General features: G+C 40.8%; 2 protein-coding genes across 2 annotated transcripts in view; both read right to left on the bottom strand.

The window, feature by feature from the left end:
- Positions 1-1,484: 1,484 nt before the first annotated feature.
- On the bottom strand, positions 1,485-1,832 carry LOC121451916 (60S ribosomal protein L35a-like). The gene has a single exon (XM_041657726.1). The coding sequence runs from the start codon at positions 1,830-1,832 to the stop codon at positions 1,500-1,502; it is 333 nt and encodes a 110-aa protein (XP_041513660.1). The 3' UTR covers positions 1,485-1,499.
- Positions 1,833-6,990: 5,158 nt separating this feature from the next.
- Pip4p2 (phosphatidylinositol-4,5-bisphosphate 4-phosphatase 2) overlaps positions 6,991-23,555 on the bottom strand; it is a 49,602-nt gene continuing 33,037 nt past the window's right edge. The window contains exons 5-7 of the mRNA XM_041656726.1: positions 15,930-15,982; positions 10,030-10,120; positions 6,991-8,508 (exon numbers count right to left, since the gene is read on the bottom strand). Of these exons, the coding sequence (XP_041512660.1) occupies positions 8,365-8,508; positions 10,030-10,120; positions 15,930-15,982 (288 nt within the window). The 3' untranslated portion in view covers positions 6,991-8,364. The remainder of the gene's footprint in view (positions 8,509-10,029; positions 10,121-15,929; positions 15,983-23,555) is intronic.

The following is a 23,555-nucleotide window of genomic DNA, read 5'->3' as shown; positions in this document are numbered from 1 at the left end:
TTTGTCCCGAGTTTGAACGAGCCAGGTACGGAGGCACAGACCTATAATCGGAACATTTAGGAGACTGAAGCAAGATGACCCTGACTTTGAGCCCAGCTGGGGCTGCGAAGTGAGATTCTATCTCCAAGAGAAACCATAGAATTGCCTTGCCCTGAAATCGCAGAGCTCAAAAAGCTCACAACAGGTTTCACCAAATGTAGCAGTAGTAAAAATTAAATTACAGTAAACGGCTGTAGAACTGAAATGAAATTTCAATAATTTTTAAAAAATGTTTGCAAGGGCTATCAAATTTTGTTCATATTAAAGTAATGTTACCAGAATATTGTTGCAAATGATAAATATGCATACATATGATAAAGGGAATAAGATTGCTGTTCCAACAGAAGCAAAGACCTGTGAGTCTAGAGCCAGAGACTTAAGCCATGGGCTGAGGACCCACACAGTCTCACACAGACTTGAAAACAAGTGACAGCAACGGAAGGTTTTCTAACGCACGATGGCCAAAAACCCCTTATAACGGAGCATACCCTGAGGCATATCTGCTGGGACTCGGCCATGTTGAATACGTAACTTTATGTTAGCCTTAGCGCTGAACACACAGCAAGTGCACGCCACACTCTGCATGTCCTCAAGCCACATGTCCATGTAGTATGCTTTGAGTTGTATTCTTTTAACATATGGAAAAGCTCCCGGCTTTGGGGGCTGGAGAGACAGTTCAGCAGTTAATGTGCTCTGCTTTTGCAGGTGACCCGGCTCAGTTCCCATCACCCACCACCCGCAGCAGCGATTCACAGTTGCCAGCGTCTCCAGATCCGTATCTGACGCTTCTGGCCTTGGCAAGCACTGGCACTCATATGCACAAGTCTATACACAAACACATACACATAAAAGTAATATTAAAGTTTTCTGTTCTTATGTAAACAATAGTTGGACTGCAGAAAACAAAGACTGTTTAATATTTTTCTACTACCATTCCTCAACATGTATCATATTCGTATATTGTAATCTACTGCATTATATATCTGATTTTCAGTTTTTTTTTTTGAAGTTACTTCCCCAGTTTATTCACCCAGCATGCCCAACATTTAAGCATATAAAACTTTGAAACAGGCTCTCACTACACAGTTCTGGCATCAAACGAGTACACCACTTCACCCAGCAAAACTTTTCGTTTTTTATATTTTTCGAGACAGGGTTCCTCTGTGTAGCCTTGGTTGCCCTGAAACTCACTCTTGTAGACCAGGCTGGCCAAGTCAGAGATCCATCTGCCGCTGCCTCCCCTTTAGTCCGTCTGTTGGATTGCCACCACCTGGTGAAAACTTATCTTCTAAACATACGCATTTGCCCAATACTGACCATTATATAGAATTTCCTTCCACTCTGAAAATACCAGACAACTCCCACTACCTTAAATACAGGGAAAACTTTTAGGACAGTTCTGGTGAAAAAAAAAAATACAAGAGCACAAATCCACTTTTATTTATTTACTTTTCATTGGTTTAAATCCGAGATGGGTACAGCATCACACGGATTCTGTGTCCAATGACTTTTGCAGGAAGGTTGCTTCGGAATTTGGCCCGGACCATGCCACTGTTTCCATGGGCCCGAGTTACTTTCCCCCAGATCACTCTGGTTTTGTTTGGTTTGCCTCCAGGTGTCACTGTTTTGTTCTTTGCTTTATACACATAAGCGCATCTCTTGCCCAAGTAGAATTCAGTTTCATCTCGGGCATAAACGCCTTCAATTTTAAGGAGAGCCGTGTGCTCTCTCTGGTTCCGGAGACCTCGCTTATAGCCAGCAAAAGTGACCTTGCACCACAGCCTTCCAGACATACTGTCCTTTAGAAGTCCTGTTCCCAGCAGGCCCCAAAAACGGCACCCCAAAGCGCAGCAGCACGAACGGTCCTCCTCTGATTTTCAGTTTTAAGTTGCTGAGTCGAGTTGCATAGATTATTCACAGACTAGGGAGGTGACTTAGTAGTCAAAAGCTCATGTTTGGTAAACACTACGGTTACATAGAAGCCAGGAGTTGCCAAGGGCTCTTTAACCTCTGCACAGGGTGATGGTTGGGTAGAAGACGCCTGGCACTTGCTGGCTCTTAACCAAAAAATACAGTGGGAGGCCCTTTCTCAAAGGGTAAGGTGGGGAATGAGAGAGCAAGACACCTGACACCATTCTCTCCTGTGTGTAGAGGGGTACACACACCTGTATACATGCACACCACACACACACATACAAATCAACATTTTGTCTTCATATTAGGACAGAATTGACATTTTTTGAGAATACTCTAAACATACTTCCACCATGCTGGAGCATATATTTGGGAAAGCAGCATTCTGCTATCAGTATTGACAATTATAGAGTCAAATCAGCTGAAATCCTGAGTGTTCTCTGCCATGCACTAACAAATATCCAAGTTTTTTTATGTAAAAATAAGCACATCGATCTCATTCATATGTAAATTTTCTTTATTTATTCATTAATACATGGTAAGTTTTTATGCGCACCAAAATCAAATTTTTCATATTTTATTGTTTTATTTGTATGTCTATTTTATATGTCTATATATTGTGTCATGAAAGCCTCTCAGGAGAAAAGGATTCATGAGTGGAAAACTGTGAGAGGCGCCGGTCTAGACCACAACACAACTAGAGCACCCACAGACGACTGGAGCACCCACAGATGACTGAAGCACCTGATGGAGGAAGGTCATTGGTTAAAAAAATAAAGAAACTGCTTGGCTGGCCCTCATAGGTTAGAATATAGGTGGGTGGAGTAAGCAGAACAGAATGCTGGGAGGAAGAGGAAGTGAGCTCAGACTCGACAGACAGCTCTCCTCTAGGGAGCAGACGCCTCAGAGAGACGCCATGCTCCCGGCTCCTGGGCAGACACGTGATGAAGCTCCGACCCAGGATGGATGTAGGCTAGAATCTTCCCGGTAAGCGCACCTAGCTGTGCTACATAGAATATTAGACATGGGCTAGAGAGTTAGCCTAGAAAAGGCTAGATAGACATGGGCCAAGCAGTGTTTAAATGAATACAGTTTGTGTGTTGTTATTTCGGGCATAAGCTAGCCAGGCGGCCAGGGTGCTGGGAACGCAGCCCCGCCGCCACTATTACAACAAGCACCCACAGATGACTAGAGCACCCACAGATGACTGGAGCACCCACAGATGACTGGAGCACCCACAGATGACATGGTGCCATGTGACAAGGGCGAAGGCCACATTCGAACTCTCTACTAACTATGACGATGTGAACGGACTTGTGGATGGCAAGTGGTTGGCAGAGAGGAAGCGGGTGTGACTGAAGAGACCAGAAGAAAAGCCTTACATAGCCTCAGGAGTTCTCCACACGTGTGCTATTACAGACCTAAGTCTGAAAAGTCTCCGGATTGCTCAAACGCCCAAAACCTTACACCAAAGACACATGGAAATACCAGACATCCCAAGGTTTGAAGAAAATTTTATTAATACACTAGAAAACTTTGAATATTTTTAAGACTTTTTAAAATTTGTGTGTGTGTGTCCTCAGAAGGCAGAAAGGGGTGCTGGATTCCTTCTAGCTGTAACCACAGGTGCTTATGAGTTGCTCAACCTGGGTGAGCTAGCAATCATGAGAGCTGGAAAATGAATGCCAGGCCATTAAGAATTAATTGTCAGGCGTGGTGGCGCACACCTTTAATCCCAGCACTCGGGAGGCAGAAGCAGGTGGCTATCTGAGTTCAACACCAGCCTACTCTAGAGTGAGTTCCAGGAGAGCCAAGAATGTTACACAGAGAAACCCTGTCTCAAAAACACAAAACAACACTCTTAACCACCAAGCACTCCTTCGATTTCTTTCTACAGTTTAAATCCAAACACACAACTGGCAATAGACCTCTGGGAATTGCTCAAAACCTCAACATAAGCAGATTCTGTCTAGAAAGCTACCCAGCAAGCCTTGACAAATCAAGGTTCCAGGAGATGAAACCGCTGGCCTGCAGGGGGCGAGCTGCCTGACCTTCATGGTCTTCAGATGCGTCTGACACAGTACAGAGAGGAAGCCTTCAAGAATAGACTTGGTTTTGTTTTTGCACATTTTTTAAGAGTATTTCACTTCAAGTCATTCACATTTAGCAAAACATAAAGGATAAAATGTAAATTGAAAACCTTTTACAGACTCATTTTTAAGCATTTTGTACTATTCGATAACCATTTTAGCTAGCATTACAAGAATAAAACTTAGTTATATTATTTAAGGCTCAATCCACACCAGTTTTCTCAGGTTTCAACTCAGTCTTTCCATTATTTATTAAAATAAAAATATAAATTAAATAATTTTAAATTGATGTATATTTCAAATTCATAGATTTTTAATTATTCTGGAATAGCTACTTCCATTAAACATGCCTATTAATTGTGATAAAAAGCACACAGCCCAAACGTCTTTAGCTACAAAGGGAAGCACAGTAAAAATCACATTCAGTAACTGGGCGGTGGCAGCGCACGCCTTTAATGCCAGCATTTGGGATGAGGCAGGCGGATGTCTGAGTTTGAGGCCAGCCTGGTCTAACGAGAGAGATCAAGGGCAGCTAAGGCTCTACAGAGAAACCATGTCTTGAAACCCACTGACCACCCCCACAAAAAAAGAAATCTACAGTAGAAAACAGGTGTGCTTTGAAAGCAGCCCGACCAATGCCAGCTGGGATTATCACTTAGCTATCTTAAACAACTCAACCCCTTCAGAGTCATGGGTATGGCGGGCATTTAATGTGTGTATACAGACACATACAGACACACATGCATATGTAACCCTCAGCACTAGGCCTTTCTTTATTGCTTCTTACACATATAGCTATGCACATGCCAGAGCTTACAAACAGTAACTGAAAATGTCGACTTTTTTGGAGCAATTATGTGGATTATGACTATGAAAATGGCCATAGCATTTCATGATGGTCTAGGCAGTCAAGAACAGCCATGCCAAAACTAAGGATATTATATTAGTTACTCAAATGCAATTAGAAGTTTTTACTTATTAGGAAATTGGGAGGGGGTTCAATCTGGTGTACAGTATTTTAAACAGAGTAATCTGGAAACATATCAGAACTACTTAGCAATGATTCTTTTGAATGCAGAACTGTCTGACAAAATCCGTCTCTGAAGGACTCTGGAAGAGCATGCCCCTGTTCTGTGTAAAAGAGAAGCTCGGTCCCCTCCTTGGCGCCTGTAAATACACAACATGTTCTGTGACATTAGCACAGCACCTGGCCCGAGTTGTTGTTAGATTCCTTTGTTCCAAAATAACAAGGACAATCACAAACAATGGTCAGAGATACCCAATCAGGGCTGGTGAGATGGCTCCGTGGGTAGAAACGCTTGCTTGCAGAAACCAGATCACCCGACTCGATCCACAGAATAATGAAGGCAAGAATCGACTCCCAAAAGTTATCCTCTGAATCCACCATATACATCAAGGCGCATGAACTAACAAACACACACAACATACACACAACAATGTAAGAGAAACTTACATTGTACACTTTGAAAGAGAAAGTATCTAATCATAGGTTCATTTCCCCTCTGAAACACAAGTGGAATTTTTAGCAGTTTGGGCACCAGGAGACAAATTCTTTGTGCTGTGATTCGTCACTGTGATGAGGACTTCTAAACCTAGCCACAGACACGCAGGGCACAGAGAACTGTGCTGCTGCACACATAAAAGTATTGCATGAAGTCTCAAAACGTAAAACTGATAGTAAACTTGTGATAATTCACTTAAGACTAAGCTTTAATATGTATTAAAATCTCAGTGAAAATGTAACAAATATTGGTGTGATCATGCCATATTTGTCAAGAGCAAAATTTCCAACTATTAATGTAGTTAAAAAATATTTGAACCTTTTGTCTCTCACCGTCCACAGGTAACATTGTGTTGCTCCCCCTAGTGGTCGGTGTGCATACACACACTTTCCCCCAAACGGGATCAAAATGCAGGCATTACTTTGTGACTGAGTTCGCTTCATCTCTATTGTATTTTTATTTATTTACTTGATAATCTTATTTATTTATTTGGATTTTCAAAACTAATTTTCTCTGTGTCACAGCCCTGGCTGTCCTGGAACTCTCTGTAGACCTGGCTGGCCTTGAACTCTGAAAGATCCACCCGCCTCTGCCTCCCGAGTGCAGGGATTAAAGGCGTGTGCCATCATGCTTGCCTTTACTTCTCCTCTTATAAACTGCTTCTTCCTGCCCTTAGATCCTCTCCGTATTTCAGAAATTGATTCAACTGTTTTGAAAATATCTTCACCAAATTGTCTTTTGCTTTTATCTGTAAATTTTATTTTTTTCTGTGCGAGCTCTTAAGGTATCTCTCCTGGTTTTCATTACTTACTACACCAGTCTTTGACATGTTTTCCTTCTAGGTAGTATTTTTTCTCTTTAGCCTACCATTATAATGTTTAGATAATGATTGTAGCTCAGAATACTAAGTACTGACCCAAGTACACATAAGGACTAAGAATAACCCGGTCACCTATCTGTCACCCACCTTCATTCTTTCACTTAGACAGAGCACACAGGCACCAGGAGCAGGATCTACATGGGGTGAACATGTGAACAAGCCATCATGCATCTCCCAGAGCTGTATTTCAGAAGGATCTTGTCAAATAGCATATAACGCAATGTGAGAGGTCCCACCAGCGGGGACAATCACCACCCAGCGCTGCTACAAAACTACCACGAAGGCAAGACGAAGGAGATTATTTTATACTGCACGTCAAGGGTGCAAGACGAAGGAGATTATTTTATACTGCACATCAAGGGTGCTGCCAACACCATGGCATGCAAAGAAGTCTTGGAAAACAGTTATAAAAATAGCACAAGCCAATAAAAGAACATTATAAAAGTTACATGTCTTCTTTAATATGAGTATTTCAGAGCAAGATCTCAAAGTAAATTTTAGAAATTAAATCTTATTTTTTAAGATGAATTAAACAAGGCCATTCTTGAATAATCATCTTTATTAGTGTATTTTCAAAGATACATATAATCCTGAGCTACTGCATTTATACATTTATCATTTTCTCTTTGAGGTTTACATGTATTTCACTTCAAACTTCGCGCTAAGTGCATTTGTATATTAACCAGGAACATAAATGACTTAAAATATTAGTCGTGTCCCTCGGAACCACCTACTAATTTACTCAGGTCACTCAATTGTCTGATCAACAATTTGAAAGAGTTTAAGCCATTAACTCTCAAATAATTACATCGAGGCTGCACACGTGGGCAGTGCACGAGCTGACTCCACAGACCCCCGGGTGAATCTTAGAAAGCCGTGAAGCTCGTTACCTCTGATCCATTTCCTGGAGTAAGCTGACTCATTCCTTATCTGGTCAGCTGAGAGACAGTAAGAGAATCTTTAACTTTAGTGTTTCAGCTAAGGCAAGATGCCATAGGTTCTCTGCACAGGGAAGCGGGCACACAGGGATCTCACAAAGAAAAGTTTGCCATGATCTAAGGAGAGGGAAAGCAGCCCAGTGTAAATGTGTCTGTGATGAGATGATGAAGCCTTATAAAGCATGTTTTCCGTAATACCTCCTCCAGCCTACAACGGAATACATCCAGCAGACTAACACTAAGTTCCATAAACCAGATTTTTGTAAATGCTAAATAAAAAGACAAAAATAAAAGGCAAAAGTTTCTGTAATCTTAGAGAAAAGACATTTATCCAACATATCCAACTGTGGACAAACATGTTCATCCTAAGTATTTTAATTTACTACCAAAATATTGTATCTTTCTACAAACAACAAAAAAACAAGCATATAATATCTAGAAATGTTTCTCTGACAAGAATGTCAAGTTTTTGAAAGTACACTCAATTTTTTTTTCCTGAATAAGGTAACTATAATCTTAGGTTAAAATTACAGTAAGCAGTTCAAGCAAAAATGCATATTGCTTAGATTTTAAAGCAAGCGATTCTGTTGAAAATGTAAGTATAAACGTGAACCTATTGTAGAAACATTTATAAACACTTCTTGGGAATAGCCACAGATCAGCGAGTAATGACATTACTGGTTTAAACATAATAAAAGACTGGTGTTAGATGTAACATGTGATGACAAACACAAAAATACCTCTAAATGATTTAAAAGAACAAAGATGCACTTTATTTTTCCACGTCTGATAACCTAGCAGCAAAATGAACTTGCATATACTGTACTGTAGTGAGCATCTGTTGAGAAAAGACTCAAAGTCTTGAAACTACTATACAAAGCAGGATGGAATCCACGAGGATAAATGATCTGAAGGCGTCCAAAAGAGCTTATCAAGAGCTACTGGACACTCTCACCTGCATCAACGATTCAGGGGTAGCTTTAAGCAAAACTGTGTTCTGGATAACTGACTCTTATTGCACCCCAGTAACAAGCTCGGATAAGGCAAATCAAACCTAAGAGATAAGCAATTGCCCAAGACACGTAGGTTGCATGAAATCGCCTTGAAAAGTCTTGTGTGCCAACCTGAAACAAAAAACAAAAACAAGAGATTAGAAACTTTAAGGAAATGTCTGCTGGGAAAACTTGGCTTGGCCCTCCCTCTTTGGGATTATATGAAACACGTCCGCAAACTGAAGCCAATTAGGCCTTCTAAGATTACACGTGGCTCTTGACTGATTAACATACAACAATGGTACTTGCATTAACTCCATATTTTATGAAGTAAATAGAAAAGTACACTGCCCGGCATAGTGGTGAAAACCTGTGCATCCTAGGGCCCAGTACCAAAAGAGGGAAAAAAATAACAATGAAGATGAAAATTCACATTGTTATCTCTTAATGGCACAGTAAACTTTGCTCATAAGATGGGACCAGGTGTACTGACCAAAGAACACAGCACGGAAAGCAAAACAGATCAACTCCCTACTCCCTTCTCCTGGCCTAATCCCAGTGCCAACCGTTCAACTTCAGTCTCTCTGAAATCAACACATCCTCAGAGCAAACATAAATCTCTGCTTGGCATAGATAAAGAGATTGATTTTTCAAATCTCTATAAATGAGCAAGTGTTGATTTGGATATAAGATACTCCATGATCGGGGCTGGAGAGATGGCTCAGAGGTTAAGAGCATTGCCTGCTCTTCCAAAGGTCCTGAGTTCAATTCCCAGCAACCAAATGGTGGCTCACAACCATCTGTAATGAGGTGTGGTGCCCTCTTCTGGCCAGCAGGCATACACACAGAATATTGTATACATAATAAATAAATATTTAAAATAATAAAAAAAAAGATACTCCATGATCATGCAAAGTTGGTTCTGCCCACTCAACAAAAGTAAAAAAGGCTTTTGAAAAACGAATAATGAATTTCTCAATGCTAAAGACTTTCAGAGTGGCACAATCACAACCTTTTCCTGGGTAGGCAGACTCCATCAAAAACAGTTCAGGCACAATGAAATTTTGACTTTATGTAATTAATATAATGTCATGAAATCTTTGTCAATGGGCTGAAGAAATGGCTCAGAGGTTAGAAGCACTGACTGCTCATCCAGAGGACCTAGATTAGACTTCCACCTCCCACACCAGGGCTCATAACCATCTGTAACCCCAGTTCCAAATTCTCTGGAACCTCCTGCTGGCCTTCATGGGCATCAGCCATTCAAGTAGTGCACAAACAGGGATGCAGACAAAACACCTGTGCACAAAAAATAAAATTAAAAAGTTTTTTTTTAAGATATTTAAAAAATTAACTACTTAAAAAATACATATCCAAGGATTGGACATCTGGTTTACCATAGTCCTTCAGAAGCTCTAGAACCTGTCAGGCTGAGTGGTCACCCTCTTGGGGATCTCTGATAACTGTCCCAAATCTCACAACAGACTAAAGATGGAGAAAAAACATCTAATAGTAGTTTTCAGTCTCTTGGCGTGGTAGGATACACCTGTAATCCCAGGGTTTGGGATTACAGTAGACAAGAGGATCACAAGCTCAAAGGCCACCCTCTGCTATGTGAGACCCTTCAAAGAAACAAACAAAGGCAGTACTCACTGTTAGTCCAACTCCAATGAAAATACATATCATTCCGATGGTGATATAGGCACAGCAGCGTCTCCGGGGAAGTGCACTACCAACCGAAGAGCTGTAAGGGGCAGAGCAGAGGGACACATTAATATTTATGTCAAGACTTTTCATCACATCTTCATGACTTGTTATGTCCACCTTCACTAACATACTGGCTCATTTGCTTCTTCACGATGACAAACAGTATGCATAAATGACATTTTTCAACAAATGACAAAGGTAAATGGTGCCCTGCTCACTGACAATATACATTTATAAATAAATAATAACAACAACAATAAATCACTATGGTCCTTGATCATCCTTCAGATGTCCATATCCACAGGTCTTATCCAGAAGAGAAATACCAGATTAAAAGCAGCCTTTGGCTTGCTTATGGTTTATGCTTTGTGTGAAAAATTTGGAAAACGGAGAAATGAATGAAAAGAGAAAGCACGTGTGATTCTCCTGCCCTGAAAGTCTCCCAGGGCCCTCGCTTACTCTCTCCTGCCAGTCTTTACCCTGACCCAAAGGCAGCGTGAATATTTCCCTGTTATCAAGCATTCTCAAAATGGAGCTCTATGATGTAATCGACAAACTCAACCACCTCCCCTCATTCACACTTGAGGGTTTTCATTGTTCCAAACACTGGCAGCTAAGCGTTACTTAAAGCACTGTGCTTATTTCTCATCTTTGTCTTAAGCTTTTTACAATTAGAAGTATGACACTGTAGGGATTAAAATATTAAGGTTTCTCAGCACTGTCGAAAGCCTGCAGGAAATTCATCAGAGCACATACTGTGACTGGTTTCTCAAGTGAAACCCAAAATCCGATATTTACTTCTCTCCACTTCCAATTCTGGTAATTTTCTAAATGATGCAAGTATAGCAGAGAACAAGAAGCCCAAGGCCAGCGGGCAGCGTTTGCTAATATGTGCATATTTATTACACACACCATATGCAAGGCACCGTTAGTGAGATGACAGAAAGAGGTGTCACCTCGGCATGGCCAGTATCGAGAGCACGTAGACTCTTTCAATGACTGTCTACTGAATGAGTGAAAGAGAGGAACAGGCCACTTATTAAACATAATTTATAAGCATGCTACCCTAAAGAGGTTAATTCTGCATAATAATTTCCTTCAGTGCCCAAATCTTCCCATGAGTTAATGAATTTTGCTGCAAATATAGGTACATCGATTTTCCTGAACTAAACATTAACAAACATCCTGGTGTGTTGGGGACAATAGACACCGCATTGTGCCACTGTGCAGACGGCTGTCTGCAGTCTCCAGGACATGTGTAGTCCAATGCCTTAATACTTTGTTTTGCCTGTTTCTTGGTTTTAACTCTTATATAACCTGTTATAGGTGTCCTGCTTAGAGCTCACAGCTGGGTCTTGTTTCTCATTACCACCTGTATAGCAATCTGGAGGTTTCTGACTTACCATGCATGGGAAACCAAGCAATGTTCTTTATAACTTCAGAAGAGGCAATGGGGGAATGGAAGTGCCATGGTCTGAACATTTGCTTCTCCCCTCTGAAACTCACATTGGAGTACAATCTTCACCGAGAAGTCTTAAGAGGATGGGGATTTAACAGGAAGAGTGTAGAGATGTGTGGCTGGTGCCAAGTAATTCGGACTAGATATGGTCACCAGGGCGATACCCCACGAGTGAATCTTATGCAGGCAGAAAGACCAGAGAGTTTATACATTCCTCATCACTAGCTATGTAAAACTCTGTACCACCTCAAAATCCGGTCAGCAAGAAGGCCACATACAGGCTTCTGGATCATAGGAGCTGTGACAAGCCTTATTTAATTTTTTAAAATGCTGAAGTCTTTAATATTTCATTACTGCAATATATAATGAACCAATACAGGGAGGTTTGAAGGCATTGGAGATGTAAATAGGTAGAAGGATGGGCCATTCTAGTTTATAATAGAAGTGTGGCTCAAGAATGAGAGAAAAACAATACTCTAGCCGTTCTCCCACAGGAAGTTTGCACAAGCAAACAAGAGAAGCAAAAGAGATTTCAGTTAGTTTGAGGGGTTTACTGGGTATGTCTGAGGCAGCCAGGAGAAAGGACGTGAAGCAGACAGGCCATCCCACGGCTCACACACAAGGATACAGGAAAGAATCAAGGAACTGTACAGGGTGCTTATAGAAGTAAAGAATGTGTTGTTGTAGCACAAAGGGGTTGTTTGTATGTACCGGAGGAAACAATGAAAGCTCTAGAACGTAGGCAGAGTTTTAAATCTAGGGACCATATAAAGTTTCCTACAAACTTAGTAAGCTTAGTGGTTAAGAGAAACCCTGTCTCCAAAACAAAAGAAGAAGGAGGAGGAGAAGGAGGAGGAGGAGGAGGAGGAGGAGGAGGAGGAGGAGGAGGACGAGGAGGAGAAAGGAGAAGAAGGGCCATGGCATCTTCTTGAGCCACACAGCAGGTAACTCACATATTTCCATGCTCTGGGAACCACTAGAAGATCTGAAGTCAGACTATAAAATCATATGGGCCTGTTTTTCTAGGAAGCTAGTTGAAAACTTTAAGGCTGGGGCCAAAGGGTAATTTTTGAAAGCCTCCATCACAGCACTAACACAGGATGCTGAATGGGTGGAGTGAAGGTGAAATAGGAAGAACTTGGAGGGAAAGTAAAATGGCAAGGGACATAATTGTTACAATATCAGCATCCATATATGGATTAGAAAGAAAAGATACAATCAGAATTCTGGCTGCACTAGAGAGGTGAGGTAAGACTCATTGACATATGCATTCTCCATAAGGAATACTGGTGTGTGGAGTGGGGTCAGGAAGTTGTTTAAGGTGTATGTGATGTCATCTAGATGCTAGAATTACTATCTCCTGCGAGCTGCATCTTGTGTAGATCCCAGGCTCCTCCTAAAAGTCTCCAGAGCATCTAGGAAGGACGGTCATCATTGGCCCCGGCCTGCCTGCATCGATGCCCAGTGCTCTCAGTTGGGTCCTGACATCATGGCAATGCTTTGCCTCCCCGGGGTCTCTATACAAGTGACTGCTTCTGCACTGAACCACACTGGCTTCTTTGCGACCACAATTCACCCTCTCCTGAAGGCACCGCTCACGATCACTTTCCCACCAACCTGCAAAGCACAGCACACATTGCCATGGTAGCACTGAGAAGTCTTAATGTACTTTTCTCTCTTGCTCCTTCCCCACCTTCCGCCTACCAAGCTACTGGGCATCACCGTTAAGACGTTTATCTTTGAAGTTCCCAGTAACACCGGAGTGTTGGCTGAAGTAAGAGGGCTAACTCAGAAAATCTAAAGGGCGGCAGCCAAGAAGAAAAGTCTGTAATAACTTAAAACAGTAGAAAGGTATTCCCAAGGAGTTCCTGGTGATGTCGAATTGACATCCAATGAGAATTTAGATGAAAAGCCCATGTCTCTCTTAGTCATAGATCCACCATAGCATCTCAGCTGGGGACTACAGCCCCAACTGTACTTTCAGAATGCTAGAATTGAACATCCGGGTGGCAACCACCATCTGCAAGGAAAGGAAAACACATCCTCAGCTACAACAGCCCCCACTTCTGCATTAACAAGGAAACGGAATAGGGGAATACATTTCCTTGACTGGGGAGCCACGGGTAAAGCTGTCCTCAAATGCTTGTGAGATTAACACACGGCAAACAAGAGTTGTAGTAATGATGTCATAACTCCTATAAACAAAAAGGAATTCTAGGATAGTTATGTTTGATGAAACAAAACGCTATCTCAGCTTCCTAAGAGACCCGTCATGCTGCTAGGAAGAAAAATGTGCCCAAAGAGATCTGGAAAGCAGCTATGGGTGCCCATATGATGACAGCTTCTGCCCACAAGCAACAAACGCCCTGACTCTCCCATGCTCAGCGTACGATTCCAGTTCTAGAGACCATCTTCTTAGAACGATGGTTAAGCTGCTTCCGTCCACGTGAACTTCTATGCACACTATTCCCTAAGGTATTGATACAAACACTGCCTCATATCAATACAGCCAGAAATACAGTCAGAATCTTGACATTCTTACCAGAAAAATAGAGACATTGTTCTAAAGTAGTTAAACAAGTTCCTTAAGCACAACCCTTACCCCTCGCAGCGGTTTCTAACTTGTAAAACTATTCCAACAATCTCTGCATTCTCAGGTTCCTGCAAAAGCTCTGGCTAACGTGCACTGGGGTCTACAAGACCACTCTTTGCTGTGCTCAGAGTATCTAACCCTCTGCTTCTTATTTTCTGTGGCTTTTTAATACTACTTGATGTCCTTGGCTAAAGTATGTCCCACATAATTTTGTGTATATCGTGATACATGCACAGACATGGATCGAGAGCATGCATATTCATGTTTCAGGAGTTGTGGCCTCCCCAACATGACTTTTTTTCCATGTATGTATTTGGGGTTGTCTACTTTCCTTCTCCATGCATGGACTTCCACCAAATTCAATAAAACAAAGGGCTTAGGTGAATTATTTCATGAATTTTAAGTATCTCTTCTTTTAAAGTTAAAAATGAATGATAAAGAAAATTATCCCGGGATTATAGTTAATTGAAATCATTTAGCAGTAAGGAATGGAGACATTTCATTATGTATTCTCAATTTTACAGATACTTTTTAATTATTTTCTCTGAGAAACCATTCATGGGATTCTTCTACTTTCAAAACAGACAAAGTTAATTAGATCACACTAAAAAGACATATAAAGTATGAATCCATATTTTCTGTCTTAAAAATCAAGTTGTCAAAACATTCCAGTCCAGTTGACTTTGCTTACATTACAATTCACACATGTAAGTGGATGATTACTTTTAATTAAATTTTCCTTGTCAAAGTTAATGTTGTGCAGCAAGGCTAACACATCAACCTAAGACTACTCTCATTAAAAAGCCCTTCTCACGAGATTGGTCCTCAGCTGCTGTCTGGACACTCTGGTTTTTAAAACGTTGCTAGCTTTCCATAAGTACTAAGAGTGTAAGGGTATAAATTCTCTCTGTAAGTGATACTGGCTACACCAAATACGAACTGTCCTGTTGGGCACCTGGAATGTGGGTATGTGCTGGCAATAGGTGCCTATGATCCCCCACCAAGTCTCAAGTGACTGCCCTTGGCAGACACACATTGCAGATGCACTAACAATTCTTTCACCGAGGACTCAAAGGAAAGGCCTCTTTGAAGCTTCTGCTTGACGTCTCCAAGGTCTGCTCCCGTTTGTCTTCCCCCTTGGCTGAGTATTTAATATTCCTCAGCTAGAATACACTCCTATCTGCAGTCTCACTGATTCCTAGTATGCTCCTTGGGACAGAATCTTGGTCCTCAGAACCCCCAACACGTAAGCCGTAGAACATATTTTTTAATCAAAATATCTTTGTGGTTTCCCATGGTCATATTGCTTTTTACCCTTTCCCTAGGCAAACCAGTTAGAAACATAAATAAACAGACTTTACAGATAAAGCAGAGAGTTCCATAAACTTTGTCACAGTAATAATCTCATTAGGAAGGGAGTGGAAAAACTAACCATCAACTAATTACAGACTCACCAACAATAGGTTTTTCTCCTTGATTACAAGATTTCTTACAAACTGTAGATTAGCTGCAAGAGATTATAACCTTTATAACACTGGAAAACTCTCCAGGTAACTGACAATCTATTAACTTTACTCTCCTAGAAATGGATTTCCCTTTAAAGACAATCAAGCCCAATCATTTTAGTTTAGAAATCGACTATATTAGCCTAAAGATGACTTGGCTTTGTCTTGAGAATGATAAATATATTAGGCATTCACTCTCTTCATAGCACATATTAAAATTCAAATCTACTTAAGTGAGGATTCCAAACTGTAGATTTCTCCACGGTATTTCCAGCAGTAGAGAACTTACATTTTTTTGCAGTGTGGACATTTTGCCAGAGTGTTGAACCTCAGTTCCATCCACTGTAAAATAAATAAAGAGAGGGATTTGAAAAGAAAAACAACTAAAAACCAGCCAATCTGAGAGAATGTTTATTTTAGTCTAAATGTCAGCAGGAATCACGACAGCAGCCATCAATTGCCTTCTCGTGGTTCCACAGTTTTTCACCTCGAGCGGTTTTCCCATCCCTTGAGAACGTATTTTGAGATCCCAGTCTGAACCGGTTCCCATGACTCTGTCAGGGCTCTGACGCCAGCTAGATCTGCCTCACCAGGAAAACAGAAGGCAATCCTGTACTCTCGTCAGCTCTTTTCCTCTGTGCTCTCGGCTCACGGATGAAGTCTATCGGGTACCTTCAAGCTTTATTTTCCTTTAAGCCCCGAGGACCAACTTGTAAATAGTTGGATATTTTGATTGATAACTTCCTTCGCCTTTCTTTTTACTTGTGTGAGAGACCATGGCATACATAATAACCTAACCAGAGGAGCCCCTAACAGAAATGCAGCAAGGAAACTACCCTCCTCCCTCCCTGTGTGTGAAATGTGACAAAAACACAGTGGTACAATTTTCTCCTCCATCCGCCGGTAAATGGGGTAAGAGAATGCGCAACTTTTCTCATAAAACCATCATTCAGACATTCAAAATAGCACACAGATCTTAAGACAAACTCTTTCAAGGAAAGTTCCCGTACACTTAAGCTAAAACCTTTGCTGCATGAAAGTCTTTTCAGATGCCTTTCTCAAGGGGTGTGGCCGTTGCTCTGGCTTTCTGTGAATGCTGAACAGGCGTGGGGCCCGGGGTTCTCTGTGATACCCCAACAAAGGCTTCTAGTGGCTCCTCTCGCTGTAAATAAGATGACAGTATATTTCTTTCATGGTTTTACATAAATATGTCACTAATTTGTCCCCAAACAAGTTTCCCATATAAAAAAAATAATAATTTTTGTTTAGGATTCTAGGCATCCAATTTCTAATTGTTGTGTTTTCAATAACTTGTGCATGTTCCAATGTTTTCCAGAGAACAAAAGGTAATTTTAATGAAGTATCTTACTTGTTTTCCTTTCTACATTTTCTCTCATCCTTAGGTTTAGGAAATGAGTGAAGGGGTGTGTGGATTTCCTGTGCTGTGTTTCTTCATTTTAACTCAAACTTCATGAAGCCCTGCGAACCTATCAGAACCTCCACATACTCATCCCTTACCACAGGGCACCCAGCCCCGAGGGAAATAAACTTGGAATGACGCCACAAGAATGTTCAGGATTTTTGGAGAGATTATTTTCCACGTTTGAGAACGTCAACCAAACGCGTCATTTTCAAGCAGCAACCAACTTCCCCTCAATTCTTACACTTTGTCACATGTTAGTTTATTTCCGTTATTCTTATCTGTAAAAGATTACTGTATTAATGTGCCAAACAGACATTTACACAGATTTACACAGAAGCCAGAACAGAACACAAAATTAAGTGTTCTTTTGTATTTTCATAGCAAAGTTAGATGAGTTGCTGAGCTTGCAATATCATTTCAGATGCTATTTATAAACAGCTTTTCATAAATGATTTCTATAAATGAAACAAGACAGCGGCATGAGATGGCAATTTAAAAACCCTCCCGTCAAGGCCAAGCCTACAACTTGAGATTGACACATTGCAGGATATGAATTATAGGTGATGGGCCAAAGAGGATCATTTATCTCAGCATCATTATCTTAAAGTGTACATTTCAGTGTAGATTAACCTTGGCAAATTCATTTATAACCAACACCTGAGACTTGCTGAGACCGTAAAGTGTACGGTCAACAGCCTGACATGAGAGGTGTTGTCTCCGAGTACGGTCTCTCAGATGCAGCAAATTCAAACAAGAAAAAACTTCAGAGCTGGGGTTGATTTTGTGTTAATTTTTTTTTTTTTGCAAAAGTTTGACTTTCTGCAATTTCACTATCTAAAATGTTGAGTCTGTATTCTTCAAATGGCTAGACCTTGAAGTCCTGATAGAAAACAAACAAATAAGCAAACTTTTGTTCCAGTATCTTGGTCACTTCTTCCCTAGTTAGGGTAAGACACCTGCAAGAGACCCCAGAATCTAAAAACTAGCATGTCTACCTCCTTCATGAATACCTAGCCCTGCTCTGACCTGACTCCTCAGTGCTCCTGGGTGGAGAAGAGAACATCTTTCCTGATGACGAATAGTGTTTGTGCAACGGTAAGAAGCAAGGTCTGGTGTGCCTGCCGACCGTCATGGTTTCCTATAGATGCTGCACTGCTGCAGCTAAACCATCATGGGTTCCATCCATGAGCTGGGAAAACACAGCACAGAAGCCAGAAGACAAGCTTGCTTGATGCTATTTCTTCATTAATTAAAACAAGATGTATGGCAACTGGACCAGGATCAAGGAATGCCTTACTCAAAGCTCATCCTCAGTTCCTCGAATTCCCAACCACTCAGTTCTCATGCTAGAATTCATGACTCCATCTTTAGAAAAGCTACAGCTTGGCACCTATGTCCACATGGTACAGTCTTTACCATCATCCTCATCTCCATGGTGCTGGCGTCTTGTATAGTGCCCAGTCCCAGCATTGCCAGTGGTGGATGGGAAAGGGCATGTGGTAGACTTTGACTCCAAGTTTGATGTTATCAATTTGTAAGGAGAAAACACTATAGCAACATATCTATATCTGTGATCAAACTCCTGCAACCTCAATCACACTACTCTGTGAGGGCTCTCAAGTGTTGCTCCCGAGAGAGTTTGAGATCATCAAATTGGTGGACGAGGTTCGCGGCCTGGCGAGGGACCTGGTCAAGAGAACTCTCTGTCTGACATCCTGTAGGCACAGGCGTGCACAGACAGAGAGACGCTCCACTCCCTGCCTGATGGAAGATGAGAGAATTATGAAATTATGAGGGAACTGCATATGTTCCCAAGCAGGAGCTCCCAATCCACAATCTATAAGCTAAAAGTGACATGTAGGGAATAGAAGAAAGGACTTTAAGCAGCCCTTAATCTCAAACTTAAACACTTGAGAAAAACTTGCAGCCTAGCCAGTCCAGGCCCATGCCTCTTTGGATGTCATCGCCTTTGTGATGGCAACCACGGGCTCTGTGTTAATCCTGAGAGATGCTCAGACTGTCCCCTGCCCTTGCTTCTTCCTCTGGCCTGACTGTACCCTAAGATAACAACACAGCCAAGGTCTCTATAAAGGGATGCTTATTTGTTCTCTTTTGTGCTGCACAGAAGAGTCCATTGTATAGCATTTCTTCCCAGGATTCAAGTCCAAAACGTCATCATTTTTAGACACCTTTCAATTATTGCATTTGTTTCTAACCCATTCTACTGATCAGATAAACACAGGGGCCCCATGGTATGTTTTTCTAAGAAAGCTCATAAACACGGCTTTATTGTGTAAAATCAATCACTTACTATTTCCCCGCTGGGATATATTTTAGTGGATACAATAGACAATGAGAAGCACCTGGAAATAGGTTTACATTGAAACCATCATTTCCTGCTGAAAGCTGCCATGGGGGTATACAGTAGGTGACAACTAGTGTTCAACAGGCCAACCCACCAGATGGGCAAGTCTCTGCTGGGGAGGCCCACTAGGCAAGGTCCGTGGGGTTACTGGCTGTGGAAACTGCTTGTTCTCTGTCATTTCTGCCATGTGCCACTTCATCCCTAAGAACTGCATTTCTTCCCTATGAGCTGTTTATGGTTTCTTCCTACTGCTTGTGAGTTTATCACATGTATATATTCAAGCTCCTGGACACACACAGCTGTGGATGGTCAGGAAGATAGCTTCTGCTTCTGCTGTATAATTCTGATGAATACTAGAATACTTTTCATAACTGAGACTGAGATAGAAGAATTCTCAGTCACAAAGGCAGTCTTTCACACAGACAGCTAATTTCAGACTTCAGAATGAATTCAAGCAGGCTGGTCGACTGGTTTAACCCTGCTTATTCACTTTATTCTTCTAGGAAATTGTTATCTGAAGATGTTCCTCAAAATAATCACTATTCTCTGACCACAGGATTCTCTCAAAATAGTTTGGATGACCAACAGTATTTGGACATGCAACATAAAAACTCCATTTCAGATGTTAACAGCAATGCGCATGAAACATACTAAAGAATACACTAAAGAATACAAAAACTTCTGCCCAATTTTTCTAACCTATAGTTATAAAGGTATTTATGGACTAATAACTGATGGTCCATTACATAAATATGGCATTAAATATACTTTGCAAACACAACTCTCATTTTCCTAAACTGTGTCAATGAGTTCAGGCAGGTCTTGAAGCAGTGTCAAATAGTAAACTCCTAAGCAAGTTAACCTAGGAATTATAACCCTATTAAAAGATGACACTATAAACAGAAGGATGCTGTTTAACAGATTCATCATACCGAAATTTAATCCACAAAAGGGATGGGCCCTCTGGCCTCAGGAGGCCAAAAACAGCCTTATTTTTTTCAATGTTGTTATTATCTATTGGCTTAAAAGGTCATAGCTCTCTTCTAAGGTAATATTTTTTCTTTTTCTTTTGTTTGTCTCTAGAAAACTCAACTACAGTTCAGCCTAGCTTTTCATCTCTTCAGGATTAAATATCTGCATAATTTTATTTCTAAACATGACTCCACGTACTTGCCTGACACATTTTTCTCCTCTTGATTTTCTCCACTCAGGACAAAGAATGAGTAGAAAAGAGCCAAGATTATTCATGTCTAGCACAATAATGCTGAGGCCACAAGCAGGAAGGAGAGTTAGGAAGTCCATGTTCTCTTATGAACGTTGAGCGATCTTTCCTCCCCCAATCCCTGGCGTGCTGGGGATGGAACTAAAGGCTCCTAACTTTCAGGCAAGGCCCCACGACCACAGAAAGCCCCAGTAAGGGAATATAACAAATTGTCTCTCAGCTCTCGGCCCCCTGGCTTCTCTTATTAACCTGAAACTATAAAAATCAACTCCCATCCTGTAAATGCCAATAATGTCCTCCCATATTACCAAAAATAACTTTCCAGAAATTCTGAAATCATCTTTACATTCTGCACCTTAAAGTTTTTAATTATTGTTATTGTGCAAGATATGCTAGTTTGGTCATCTGACGCAGGTGCCTAGCCTAAATATTAAGGAGAAGATTTAGCCGTAGATGGTGTCTATGATAGCCAAATACCTAAATGCATAAATTATATTTTAAGATTATGAAAACTCCCCTCCTACACATCTATTTAAATTCTCAATTTGGATCATTTCTTTAGAATTCACTGTCAGATGATCACCTTAGTGCTAAATCGAGGACATTAAGAAGGAAAAGAATAAAGATTAGGGGGAGGGGAGTCACTGGTAGGGGGCAGGAGTAACAGGGACATGGAGAGATGACAGGAAGAACCACATAGTTTTTCAAACAAAAACTTTGTTTGAAAACGCTATAATGATAGCTAACATATTACATCATGATTTAAATTTAAATATCTATATCTATATATGTATTCTTAACACTTAAATTCTTAACACTTTTCTAATCAACATCGTTACCTTTCTGAATAAAGAAAGTTGAACACCTGTTCACCCCTGTACAGCCTGCTCTATGTGTGACATCCATAGATCTAAAGTGTAAAGCACCTTTGTTTTATTAGTCTTTCACATTGTTTAAAATTGTTTCACTGTGTGTGTGTGTGTGTGTGTGTGTGTGTGTCTGTGTGTGTGTGTGCGTGTGTTTCTGTGCACTGACATTGTAGTGGTCAGAAGACAACTTGTGGGAATCGATCCTTTCCTTCTACTGTGTGGCTTCCTAAGATTGAACCTGGGTTTTCTTTTCTTTTTTTTTTTTTTAAGATTTATTTATTTATTAAGTATACAGGCCAGAAGAGGGCACCAGATCTCATTACAGGTGGTTGTGAGCCACCATGTGGTTGCTGGGAATTGAACTCAGGACCTTTGGAAGAGCAGGCAGTGCTCTTAACCACTGAGCCATCTCTCCAGCCCATGAACCTGGGTTTTCTGACTTAGCAACAGCAAATGCCCTTCCCTGCTCAACCACCTTGTCACCTGACAGAAAGCATTCTCTAGTTCTGCATTTCTCCTGGAGTAGGGCCATGCCTTCTAGGCTAGGTACATCTCTGCACTCAAACAATGCATTCCCATGCTCTATGCCACATGATACTTTTTCTTTCTTTTCTTTCCTTTTTCTTCTTTTTCTCCCAGACAGGGTTTCTCTGTGTACCAGCTATGGCTGTCCTGGTACTCACTTTGAGGACAAGGGTAGTCTTGAAGTCACAGAGATCTGCCTGCCTCTACCTCCCAAGTGCTGGGATTAAAGCCATACACCATTACACCCCACTTTTCATTTGATTTTTAATTATCTTTCCCTTCCTAATAGGTTAGAAAACTCTATGAAAATAGAGATGGCTTTCTTGTTTGCCACGATTTCCAGGGGATTTGCCCAGTACCTGGTACACACGCTCTCAATATTGTTAAATAAATTATACTGTGGGATGTCTTTCAGTACGTTGAATATGCGTTGCTCTCATTAGTTGACGAATAAAGCCGATTTCGCCTATAGTCAAGTAAAATAAGGCTGGGCAGAAAAGTCAAACGGAGATAGAGTGAGGAGGGTAGAGTCTAGGAGACACCAGCAGCCACTGAAGGAGCATCCAGTAAGCCATGGGCCACGTGGTGATACACAGATTAATAAAAATGGGTTAATAAATGTAAGAGCTAGTTAGTAATAAGTCTGAGCCACTGCTCAAACATTTATAATTAATATAAGCCTGAAAGTGATTATTTGGGAACTGGTGGGCCAGAGAGAGGCTTCGGGTTACAAAATCACATTAGCTCTTTTGTAGGGTAGCTGCAAAGATAATTCATAGAAAGAGTAGGAATATAAAATATAAAGAATGCAAGGAGATTCCTGAGTAAGTTGGAACAAAGTCTGTTCTGCAGTTTTAAATGTATTACATTCAAACAAGTTTCTTCATGTGAGACAAAGAGCAATAAATGTGCTTAATATATATTTAGCCAAGTCAATTTACTTTATCTGTTGACATTTGTAAAGTATACTAATCTGTACTAAGTCAATATGAAGTGACTGTAAACAGAAATCTGTGGCTTATCCCAAGAATATTCCATAATTTATGGAAGCATTGTTCTTATTAATAAAATACAATTTAAAGAAAGAAATTTATATTTCATCCTAGATCAGAAAAATCCAAGTGATTATGATGAAATATACATAAATAGATGAGTGAAGAAATTTCTATTTTCTTCTCCAACCATCACTCTAGTAACAGTATGTGAAATTTACAGATGTAAGATACATGGGGCTGAAGAGCAGTCTCTCTCTCAACGCTTAAGAACATTGGCTGCTCTTCTACAGGACCTGGGTTCAATTCCCAGCACCCACATGTCAGTTCACAACTGTCTGTAACTCCAGTTCCAGGGGATCTGAAGCCCTCACACCAATGTACATAAAATAAAATTAATATTAAAAAATGCAAGACACTGTAAGGGAAAATAACAACAACAAAAGCAGAAGGAAAATGGCTTCCAATGTGTGTACAGTAGAAACCAAAGTCTTAGCAAGTGACCTGGTGAACCAGATG

This window comes from Microtus oregoni, unplaced genomic scaffold (genome assembly GCF_018167655.1).
Source record: "Microtus oregoni isolate MIOR12 unplaced genomic scaffold, Mior012 000008F_ref0000371, whole genome shotgun sequence".
NCBI lineage: Eukaryota > Metazoa > Chordata > Mammalia > Rodentia > Cricetidae > Microtus > Microtus oregoni.
This window is presented reverse-complemented; position numbering and strand designations above follow the sequence as displayed.

Coding starts and splice junctions, on each gene's coding strand:
- LOC121451916 (XM_041657726.1), bottom strand. CDS start 1,832: ATGTCTGGAAGGCTGTGGTGCAAGGTCACTTTTGCTGGCTATAAGCGA.